The sequence below is a fragment of the Trachurus trachurus genome (assembly GCF_905171665.1).
Source record: "Trachurus trachurus genome assembly, chromosome: 11".
Taxonomy (NCBI): Eukaryota; Metazoa; Chordata; class Actinopteri; order Carangiformes; family Carangidae; genus Trachurus; species Trachurus trachurus.
Window position 1 is genome coordinate 19295802 of NC_139904.1, and position 12677 is coordinate 19308478.

At 44.8% G+C, this 12677-nt stretch overlaps 1 protein-coding gene across 1 annotated transcript; it reads right to left on the reverse strand.

The window, feature by feature from the left end:
* Positions 1–194: 194 nt before the first annotated feature.
* On the reverse strand, positions 195–11449 carry LOC310993905 (zinc finger protein 385D-like; the record flags this gene model as incomplete). Its single annotated transcript, XM_083982382.1, has 8 exons — positions 11354–11449; positions 9044–9159; positions 4108–4215; positions 3354–3522; positions 1982–2236; positions 1702–1883; positions 819–920; positions 195–437 (listed from the first exon to the last, which is right to left on the reverse strand). The coding sequence occupies exons 1-8, from the start codon at positions 11361–11363 to the stop codon at positions 195–197; spliced, it is 1185 nt and encodes a 394-aa protein (XP_083838508.1). The 5' UTR covers positions 11364–11449.
* Positions 11450–12677: the final 1228 nt, after the last annotated feature.

Sequence of the window (12677 nt, forward strand, 5' to 3'; positions counted from 1 at the left end):
TGCTGCTTTGTATTTCCTCCATCCCAACCTGTCGAATGGTCCAGGCCCCAGTTAAAAGTCTTCAGTCCTGGTCCATGACACCCACAGTATCTGGTGGCATGTGGAGTACAGCCGGCCCGTCTTATATCACATCTTGTTCAGGTCTCAGGTCTGCGTTTAGCTGTAGTTCAGAGCTGATTGAGACATCGACGGGGTCAGTAGGGAGAAAACAGAACCGGTGTGTGTGCTGAACAGATGGGTCCAGGGGCTGGATGCAGCAGCGCCTGAGGGAGCGCCTGACTCTGAAACAGGCCAGGGTTTGAGTTTGAGGCAGGGCGGAGAGTGAAGGGGGGAAGTGTTGCCATGGCGGCAGCAGCAGCAACGGAAAGTTGACGCTGTAGGAGACACGAGGCCAGAGGTTTGGTGAGATCGTGGTTCTTCCGTAGAGCCAGTCGAATCTGAGGAAGAAACACAGACAAACAAACTGCAATCAAGATTGTGTTTTTCCCTGAGAGGGAAAATTGTTCTCAAGACGGAAACCAGAGGAGGACAAGGAGAGCAGCTATTTGGCCAGTAGATGCATGAGCTGTCACAGTTATCACCAAACAATCTTATCAAGAATCTGCTCTTTTCTCCGAAGCAATCGTCCTTTTTTTCCCCTTTAAACATCACGGGAGTTAAACACTCTAGACATAAGATTCTTCAACTCCTATCACTGACGATTTGTGTCATTGGCAGGAGGGAGTGGAGCTTCCTGGAAAAAGCTCTAGAGAATCGGCTCATGTACACAAACACACTGATGAGGGTGAAAATAAATCAAGCAACAGCCAAGTACTCACTGCCTGGAAACTCTGGTGACGCTGGGTGGGAGTGTAGGGGCTGAACTTAGGTTTGGCTGGTTTACCTGCTGCTCTGTCCTTGTGTCTCCTGCTGCTGATGTGCTGGAGTGGAGGAGGGAGACAGACAGAGAAGCGCTCGGATTAATAAACACTGACAGACGAAGGCAGCGGCATAAAGACAGAGCAGACAAAGAAAGAAGCCGACGGGCGCCTTTGCTCGGAAATTTGAATAATCAGTAAAGAGGAAATTAAAGGAAATCTAATCAAAGTTCTTATTCTGCTGATATCTTGTCGGCTCTGACTTTGAGATTCAAAATATTCATGAGGGGTGGGCTTGGAAATCTCTTTTTGATTTGATTGACAAGCACAAACAGATGGCTTTGGCCAGTGCGACACACAATCAGCAGTGAACTGTTAAATATTCATGAGCACCTGGCCAAAGTTAACTTTTAAATAGTCAGATATGCAGACCAACACTGTGCATTCATATCACGAGCAGAGATGCGAACATTGTACACTCTGGTGCTCAGTGAAACAGAGTCTAGCGTGCTCATTATGTTGAAGGATCTGTGATTGTAATTCACATGCGGCAACAGGTGTGACACGTTCACACCTATCACCTACTTTACTTGTTATAGCCTGAATGTGTGTGACAGCTGACCTTTTCATAGCTTTACATTTTCAAAAGAAACCCTCATTTGCTGAGCGCTTAGCCTACTTGACCTTTGTAGCGACTATGATTCATTAGTAAGTTACTCATGGTCTGTGTTGCGTCACGCACATACAGTATATGACGATACAGACTTAAAATACGAGAGTGAAATCCATCTGTGATGATCAGTATAAATGCTTTATAGCTCTGTTTTTCAATTGCCGAACAAACCTGTTTGAGCTGAGTCTCGGAGTTGACGTGCACATCGCAAATCTCACAGTGGAAAGTTTTGTTCTGCAGTCCGGTTGACGTCTCAGACGGCGCGCTCAGCTTGGCCTTCACACCCGTCCTTGGAAAAGACTTGATGGCTCCTTCGCCACTTCTGGCCTCGAGCATCGTCTTGTGCTTGGTGCCTGCGCAGATACGAAGCCACATCATCGGAGTCAATAAACACAGTGCGAACCGGAGAGAGGGCTGGTGGTGGACAACTTCAGTGAATACAGTTTCTCACCGCTGTTGTGGGCCTGCAGCTGAGAGGCAGAGTTGACAGCCACCTTGCAGAGGGAGCAGTAGAGGAGACGTATAGCTTTCTTTTCTTCCGTCTCCCCCTCGGGAGCAACCCCCCCCACGTCTCCATCTCTTTGCGTCTCTTGCTCTGCCGTCCCCTGGCTGGGTGACAGCGAGGTTTCAGAGGGCACTTTCACAGTTTCAGTGGGGCTGCTGCTCAATGGTGCCGCCTCGGAGGTAGAGTTGGGGGCTGAGGGTTCTGTAATAAACCCAGAATAAAACAGAACAATGTGGAATTAATAAAACAGGATGCAGAGAGTAGTGTGAGAGCAAGAAAGCAGACAGAGAGGGAGAGGAGAGACTGAGGGAGCTGGATGATTGGAAGACAAACATTTTCCCACTTGTATGAAATTCCTAAACTCTTACAGATACTCTAATTTCATGAAGTGCTCACAGACAGAGATAAAAACTCACCAGGCTACAGGTGATTATGAGCTCTATCAACCTCTCTAATCGCACTAATAATCAATGATTTCCCCTAGGATGTGTCGCCCAGCACTCAGGCGAACAGTTTTGTACAGAGCTGATTTGGCTCTATTATCTTTTGTGAGACTGGATTGTGGAGGTTCCCTGGAGGAGTGCATACTGATTTAAGGATTCACTCTTTGCTGATAACGATGATTAGCTCTGCCTAGCCGAGAAAGTGTCTGTTTGTTACCATTGATTCCTCCACTCAGAGAGGCCAACAAGGCTGTTTTCCGCAGTAATCTTCAGAGAGCGCTCCTGCCATCTCATCCACTTCCCTCAAGTTAACTGCAAACTGGAAGTGATCACTCGTTTTTTTCCTCTCAAACAAACAAACTCATATCGGCGGCGTCAAGAAGAAATTCTCCAATCTTTTCGCTCTTTGCCTCACAGCAAAATGTATTTTTATTTCAGCACCCCCCACGCAATTGCAGAAGTAGCACATCATATATATACAGTATATAGTGTATATATTACTGGAAAGCAGTCGACACACCTCCGCACTTCTGTGACAGATTTGCGGCCACACATGTTCTGTATGTGCCTGCACCAGCACACGGACCTGACAGCTTCCCACAGATCATATGCAAAGTATTTGCGGTATGTTTTTGATCTCAGGGGGCCACCGAATGAGGTCAGTAAATGTAGACATGAAGAAGGAGCAGGGGATAATGCTCAACTTTTAATCTCTTCACTGTAAAACCTGGAGCAGCGGGAGGTTTATCACATCAAAGAGTTAAAGTCATGACTGGGAAAAGAAGGTTTGAGCTGTGCGTTTGTGTATCTAACCCTGTCATACATTTGGTGTCTGCATATACACACACATATGCAGGGGATGTGTGCACACACACCTCCTGACGTTGTTTCAGCGCTGGAGGGCTGTGAGCATGGCGACGGGAGGATTTGCGATATGGTTTCCTTGGCGACTGGTTCAGAGGTCCTGATCTTTGAATCAGGGGCGTCCATTGCTTTCAGCCTTTTCGCATGTTTAGTGCCGCTGTAATGGGAAGAAGCCTGCACCTGTGTGCACAACAGTAGACAAGAAGGTATAAACCAACTGCACACAATTGTTTAGTTATGTAAACATGACAATATCTTTTACTTTAAACGACAAAATCTGACTTTAAAGAATGAAAAATGTAGCTTTACAGGCTGCTCTTATTCCCACATAGACTGGCAGATGTTATAATACAAAGACAAAGTGAATCAAAGTTTGTAATGTTGCTGATATAATTGGTTGCTTACATCAGTTGCAATTTCCAATGTATTTTTCCAGACAGTGATTTCTGCGCTACACTTTCTCAGACATTCATTTTCTGTTTGAAATCAGAACGGTGAAATTGCCCTGCAGCACATTATAGTCCTTACGAATCATTCTGCAATAATCACAGCAGAGTGAGTAATGTTCCACACAGGTCAAATATGAGAGGTGTGCTCACTACACCCAGTGATTTAAGAAATCGGGCGAATCCGACCTTTCAGTACCAGCACGACAGCCAAACACTTAGGGCAGGTCTCCTCAGCCGTTCAACTGCCATTCAAGGGTGTGTGTGAGAAATAAAAGCACCCTGACAGACAAACAATTTAAAGTGTGACACCACCCACTTCAGAGTTGAACCTCAGTCGGCAGACTCCGCAGGAACTGGGCTTCCTCTTCAGCGATGAGTTTAGCCCGAAGCCTGGGCCAATCACAGCTTTATGGACGTGCTCCATCTGCAACAAAGCAGAAGCGTGACGTTAAGGTCCTGACTGGTTTAGGATTGCAAACGACGAGACTGAGTAGGTGTTGAAATCGGTCACCTAGGCTGTAAATGATACGCTGTCTGCAAGCAAATGCGTTCCTTTCAGAAAAAGCAAAGATTTATAATATGGCAGGTTAGAGGTGGCGAGTTGTAAGAAGCAGCTGAATGGGAGTAGTTGGAGAGTAGCTGATCTGGCAACCCGTCAGGTGCATGGACACAAGAGCAATCACACAGCTGGGGCAACACATGTTACACATACACATGTGCACGTAGACACACAATTACAACCATTTACTAGTCTAGAAGCAGCAGGAAGAGGTCCGGATTGTGAAAATGACCTGCTCCGTGCTTGAGAGAGACCAGACCCACACTAAACCATAACACTGCACCAAGTCAGAATGTAATACCTAGCTTAATCACTGGCTAGTCTGATCCTACATAACTAACAGACAGCAGGGAAGTTGAGGATGAAGCAAATGATGATGTTCTGATCCTTTTTCTTCTGCAGTGAATTGCAGTGATTACTGGAATTCATTCAGACCACCATGAAGCTACCGTGACCACATCCTCTGCTCTCCATTAGAGAAAAACTACAAACCTTTTACAGACACCTTTTAAAACCTACAGGAGGTGAGTGTTTCCTTGTCCAGCCTTGAATTAAATGCACTCCCTGACACTGACCCTGCAGAAGCTCTTTGCACCGAAACAGTGTGAAATGAAGGTGGAGTTTTGAAACATGCCTTTCAAGGTGTGATCAGTTTCCATCACCATCCAGAGAAAACAAGTTGTGTGGTTTTAAAAACCATGTGTTGTGTTTGAGTTTCTCTGTACTGCCAGCAATGAAAAAAAAAAAACAGGTAATTATAAAATTATACCTTTCCACCTGCAGTGGTAGTTTTCTTTACGAGTGTAAGAAAAGGCAGTAAATCTCACTACATCTTTCCGTTTGTGTGTGTGTGTATACCTAATACTGACCACACAGCGCTGTGCACCTCTGGACATTACCTACTGGAGGTTTTAATGAGCACATATACACAGCACAATAAAACCCAACAGGCCTGCGCAAAGCAAAGCAAACCTATTACCTGCGATGAAACGTAGGGAGTCGTATAAGCAGACACAACCAGGCAGGCTTTATGGAAATGTGGCTGGAGGTGACGTAAGAATTTATGTGTTGTTATGGGTCTGCCAGCTCGTTCTGTATAAAACCTGGGAATGGATGGAGCACTGCACTGGAGATAGTGTCTGTTTCTTTAGTGCCAAAGATGAATTCTTTGCTTTTCAAAAAGTAAAAAAATGCACTTTTCTCTCTCTCTTTAGTGTGTGTGTGCATAGTATGAGTGTGTGCATGTGTGCATGTGTGTGTGCTCTTGCTCATTTTCTTTGATCATTACTCCAGGCTGCTGCACTGGAATGCATGTCTTCACTCATTGGTCTCTGATCTCCCTCTGTTTTCCCCTGCAGCTGTTTGTGCACATGAAACTCAAACAGACAAATATAAAAACAAACGTCGCTCTTTTGTGGAACATGTGTAAAACGGCAAAGCGCAAAATTGTTAGAAAAAAAAATAGTTCTAGAGATAGTTGGAAATCCTGGCTTATGACATGACACATACATAAGACCACAGCCACATTAATGTGCGAGTGAGTGTGTGAGCGTATAGTCGCTTGTTTGTCTGAATGGGCCGCAGCAGTTCAACGTCAGTGGAAGCTTCCCCTCCTCCGCCCACCTCAGCCCCTGGGCTCCTGTATCACCATCTGACCTTCCATCACACATTCCTCACTTCACCCCTCCATCTGCTCCCCTCTGAACCCTCTGCCTCTCCCCTCGCCTCCGTCTGATCAAAGTCACCTCTCTGCCTCCCCGTTGACTCACTCTAGTCTCAGCCCTCTCCTCTCTCCCACCCAGCTCTCTGCGATGGACGAGCACCTGTGCTGAAGTCATTTTGCCCTTTTTCCTCACTCTGTCTTCCCTCTGTACGCACACATACTGTAGGCTGCTACATCATCGGAGAAGCAATAAAAGCAGCACATTTAGTTCACTAAATAAAGACATGACATCCACCCAGAGAGCATCGCTTCTAATCTGCTCCTTCCCTCTAGAAACGTCCTCACACGAAGCCGTGCTGATGTGTCAGACTCACTCCGCTCCAGGGAGTGACTTATGGCTGAAACATATGGTGGAGTGAAGTAAAGCAGACTTTTACCTGGAGCGCAGTCAAGAGCCTCAACATTTGTAATGATGAATGTTCCTGGATTTACATTATGTACCAGCGTGAGAGCTACGTGTGAACGCATGACGTCAAGCACCTAAAACAGGGTGGGGAGTGATGAATGAGCTGCTGCTTTTGGTTCTTTGTCACTGAAATTATTATTATTATTATTGCCTGGAAACAAACACATTTCTTTTATTTCCATAGAAAAAAGGAAAAGAAAAGAAAAAGCTGGTGAAGTCCCAGTTTGTACGACTGGATCACTTGCTCACGACAAACATCCACACACATCTTGCGTGCAACCCTGTAACCATGACAACGCACATGTGGGCACACCAAACAAACTCCTTTACAGAGGCCAACACACATTAGATCTACACAAGAGGATGGTTACACACAAGACACTCAGGCAGGCAGAGTTCAGCTGTGTGGCCACTTAAGAAACGCTCACAGGTCCAATTCAGTTTGCTGATAAAAAAAATTCTGAACTATTTTCAATGGTACCACAGGTTTCCATTCAACAATACTTAGGCTAAATACAACCTCTATAACCACAGAACACATTACCCTGACCTCAAAGGCATCATTCATGTTGTAACACAACAAACAACTGATCAATCAATCAACCGAACTGAACATTAATCTATTTTGACAGTAACTTATTCCAGTCATTTTTTTTAAGTTGACACACCCAAAATTAATCAGCTTCACTTTCTCTTCCCAGTGCAGAGTATTTTGGTTGTTAGGGGCTGCTGATGAGGTAAAACAAGACATCTAACGTCTGAGATACGTTGGCCTCCAGGAAATTAGAAAAATAAACATTTTATAGATGCAACGGTTATTCAAGAAAATAATGAGCAGATTAACAGATAATAAAAACAATCATCAGAGGAGGCAGAGGGAGCTTTTAATGTGCATGTTGAATCATATTGTAGACATTTATCCACTGCTGATTCTCCTACTTTACTGTACAAAGCCACTATCCTACACTAAACATAGGCTATATACAGCATATATATCAATATATATAGTATATATATGTATATATATTGCTATGAGTAAAGAATTTGAGAGATGCAATAAAATGAAAAAAGAGAAAGACGTCGTTTCCAGAAGGTGAGAGAGGATGTGACTCAGCAGGGAGAAGTTGATAATTGTGTTAACTCTGTGACTTGAGAGTCAAGGTTGTCCAGTGGGAGAAAATCTAAAAGACTGACAATTTTTTTTGATCAGGAATTTACTATTTTTTAGCATTAAAGAGGATAAGGTCAGTGGAGAAAGGGATGGAGAGATGATGAGCAGAAAAAGCAAGAAAAGCGTGAGGGAGGGTGAAGGATAGGGAAGCTGACAGTGGGAGACAAAGTGGAAAACACACACAAAGAAAAGGCTGAAGTGGACAGGGCGACGGAGCAAGAGTAATGTAAGGCAGAGGAAGGGATGAATGAGAGGGCTGGAAGAGGAAGAGGAGAGTGGGGTGAAATGGAAAGAGGGAGCACTGAGACCCAGACCAGGGACTGAGAGAGTGAGGTCACACACACACACACACACACACACACACACACAGCCGTCACCCACATAAATTTACCACACTGCACACACAAAGTCCAGCAAAATGCACACACACATACAAGCCACCCTCTCTTTCTTTAAAACCCCCAATTTGTCTCTGTATATGTATATATATCCTCTCCTCTAAGCATCTAAGAGCACATCACAGATTAGAGATGAGACCAAAGGGAAGAAAAGGGAGGACAAAAGGAAAATTGTCAATTTTGCTTCAGAGTGGCTATTTGGCAAGACTATGTGATGGGCTTATTAGTGGTTTTCAGCCTCCTCGCTTCATATTAGGGTTTGGTATTAATGAAAGTGCGAGGACAGAAAAAAACACACACACATCTTGTCTCCTTGGCTTGATGTGCTCAAAACAAACACACACACACACACCAAGATGTGTATGAGACAGTATTGTCATCCCAGCGAGTTCGTCTCAGCTGTGAAGTCTGGCTACATCACATAGACTGCATTGATTCAAGCCACACACAAAAATGATTTCACACAGCATCATCATACAGCAGGGGGTACATGAAGACATACGGCACACCCCCACCACCACCACACACACACACACACACACAGACACAGACACACACACACAACCAGGCGTCAGCCCTCAGCTCCACCTGACACACTGGCTCTCCTCAGGGTTTGCACTTGGCCCGCTCCGGCTCTCTCTCCACCTTCACCCTTCACCAGCACGGGGGCAGAGACAGCTCTGAGAAAAGCTCTGCGTGAGGAATACCAAGGAATCGGCTCCACCCCCCCGGGTTGTGTGTGGAAATGTCACAGCTCTCTGCATCAGAGGCGATATGAGATGTAGGCAGAGCGCTTCACACATCTGTGTATTGAGAAATAACTGCACAGGCTGGCAGGCCATGAAATAAACTCCCCCACTCGCAGCAGAAAATGCCACGATAAAAAAATCAACATTTGGGGTTTAATTTTTTTTTTTTTTTAAAAGGTAGGTAAGTACAGTGGGTGAGATTGTGGTTGCCGTGACAACTACAATGAATGACAGTTCAGTACTCACGTCGGTGAATCCAGGCAGCAGGTGGAAGGGGAGGAGGGGCTTTGGGTCGAGGGAGGGCTGGGTCCTGCACAGCGTGGGACGGGCCAGCGGCGGCACAACGCTGTGACACACATTACCTAGGAGACAGCATGGCAGGGAGGAGACAGGCAGACAGATAAACATATGGTGCAGTGACTCGATAGAGGCGAAGGCATGCTGCGCTCCAAGTTTTTGTTGCTCAAAAATTGATTCTATTGTTTGTTTAAAATTGTCAGAACAAAGAGTCCTGATGCATTTCCCTCTGTGATTCCTCCCAAAACAACTTTACCTCTGCATGTATGATGCTTTTTATCCATTTGTCAGCTTTTAATTGGCTCAGTTTAGCCAAACAGGTACATTTGCATTAATGATGTTGACTGCCAGTGTTGATTAAAGTGCATTGTCCCCTATAGGAGTAAACAAAATAACATCATGGAATCGACAAAATTCATTAAATATGACAAGAATTCACTGATCCATAGAGGCAGTGACTGAAATAAGATAAATCTTCTCTCAGATCAAACATCATGTCATCTAATGTTTTAAAACACCCACTCATCCACATGAGCAGTGATATAAGATGTGGACCTTGTGGTGAGTACATACACTAGAACTAAAGTGCCAAGGTACTTTAATGTTTCTAGTGTGCCTTATTTCTACTTCACTGCACTTAGCAGCAGCACAATGTTCTTTGCAGATTAATTAACACTTTATTAAACAATTAAACCTTGATTACAGATGGTTCCATCAGTAACAATAATCCTATATAGGCTATTATACATAAATACACACACTTAAGGATCTGCAGACTTCTTCCTCCCACACAGATGATGATAGAAGCTAGGCTACCAACAGCATGTGTGAGATTATGCTCCGTAGGAAAATATTGATTCTTCCAAAAGCACAACACATATGGGCTAAAACTAATAACTAGTTTCAGTATCAATGAATCATTCTGTCCACACGCAAAATACAACAAAGTGTGGATTATAAATACCCAGAAATGTTTCATTTTCAGACTAATAGCACTAAATCCAAGTTAATGGTCATAGTTTATTTACAGAGCCAGGAAACACTCACATTACAGACTTGAGCCATTGTGTTTTGGAAATTTTGATTAAAGGTCATTAATCAAATATTGATTTATTGATTCAACGTTGCAACTCTAGAGCTCAGAATAAGAATGACTTGTTAAAGACCTTCAGATTGTCTCTGGCATACACAAACACATACACACACAGAAACACATACGGGGGGAACTGAAGGTTAATCAGATAATGCCAAAGAGTGACAGCTATAGAGTGCACACACACAGACACACAAAATGAGCCACTTCACAAAACCTATTATATATTTTTTTAAGACTACACTCGCGCACACAAAACCCGTTGGTACAGGTCCACCTAAACACGCATGCACACTGCTAGCAACCTAACGCGCGCGCATACACACACACACACACACACACACACACACACACACACACACACACACACACACGGCTGTTACTTAAAGTGCTGTGTGCTCAGCGCCCTGTTTGCGCTGCTGTGTCCTGATTGTGGAGCTTGTTTCCTACAGTTTGCATGTTCTCTGAGCCTGATTACACTTTGATTCAGGACCAGCCCGCGTGCGTAATCATCATAATCAAAATCACAAACACACACACACCCATCCGCTGTGCCATTAGTCTGATTGCCTTAAACTAGCTCATACAACAAGTCATACTGGCGTGCGTGCGTGCGTGCGTGCGCGCGGTATTGGTTGACCTGAATATTTGGATTCAAGAAATCACATGAAAGAAATGTATGATACAAGAGACACGTGGACAAGATGAGGCAGAGCACACACGCAGCCTTAGATGGCCACTTTTTCAGATAAAAACCCCATTGCCAATGCAGCATGAACTAAGGTTTCCATAACTTCTATTTAATAATCTAACTAAAGTTGTGTTTTTTTCCCCCACGGTTTATGATCTTGGATCTAGCACCGCAAACTGAAATTCTGACATCATGTCTCTGTGTCAACTGTCTGCTGTTGAATAATCTCCCTGTCTGCTGTTTTGTTTCCCACGTGGATCAAACTAAAAACAAACACGATCCAGGCTCCACAGTGTCAGAGATGCACCGAGTGTCTGGCTGACTGAGCTGCTCTGCTCCTCTGTGCAGGTGACACCGACTTCACCGCGCTCACATCCCGTTTCAACGTAGCAACAAGTGACTCCGCCGCGTTATCAGCCACACACACAAAAAAAACTCTTTGTAAGATTAAAAGCACGATACGTCGTTTACATACCAAAATACATGGCGGCACCAAGTGAAATCCGATTGTTCAGTGTTTGATCAAAGTATCTCTCATCCCCAGGCAGGCTCTGCGTCTTCTCCTCCACAGCCTCTCTCTCTTTCTCTCTCTCTCCTGCGGCGCCGACGCTGCTCCTTCCCATCTGGATTCCCTCCTCCTCCTCCTCCTCCCCACCCCCGCCCCCTCCTCCTCCTCCTCCTCCTGCTCTTCTTCCTCATCTCCTCACGATTTGTGTACAAGTCCGCCCCTCACTGTATCTACATCTCCCAGAAATCTGTTTTCAATGCAGGAGCCTAAATAGACGGAAATTACCTTGATGAATGTAGAGTACCACCCTGGATTAGTGCAGCCTTCAATAACAACACACACACACACACACACACACACACACACACACACACACACACACACACACACACACACTGTGTACACATGCAGTGAGGCACAGCTGGGGGTGTAACTTGATATAAAACTACAAAATAATGTCATCTCGTTTCATTTTTTCATCCTCAAGTGTATCAGAAATAAAACTGCACCTGCATGTGAAAGAATGAGGGGGAATCCTTCCCTTCTAGGTCACAGAGTGACTTTCTGTGTGCAGGCTTCCCTCCCAGGCTGCTGTCTGCTGGAAGGAGCCCCGTGTTCCTCGTACGCTCCTCTAACTGGTTTCCATCCTCGCTGCTTTTCCTCTCGGGCCCGTGGTATTTTTAGATGCTGCGTAGAGAGGAAACTACAACACAACACAGCCAAAAACATCAGCCGTGCACGGGGGCTTTAATGCAGGTTTATGCATTTATTTTGCATCACAATTACTCAAAGTCGATGTTCTACCGTGCCTTTGTATTCAGGCGAGCACACACACACATGCACATCCTCGGAGAGTTCAGTTGGCAGAGTGACCTTGGTTCAACTTTCTTGTCCTCAAGCCCAAGCATGTTTTCCTGCTCTGTATCAGCAAAGTGGACGACAACAACATGTGTTTTCCCACAACACTGAACTCCAGAGAGATTTGGCTCAGGAAGGCTGTCGATGTAACAACTGTTGTCCTCCACACAAAAAGGAGAGGAAAAAAAGACACACATTCACACACTGAGCCTGTGTGAGCCTGTGCTTGAACTAACAAGCCTTTTCATCAGTGATGCACATGAAATTGGAACATTTCTGATTAGAAAGCACAGACCTCACTACAAGGACCTGCATAAGAAACGTGAAATGTAATATGAATGAAATTAAATGACAAAAAGTAAACAGGCTCCTCTCAGGGTCAATCAGGGAAATGAGTAGCTGAGAACAGAATAGGTGGAGGGCAGCTATGTAC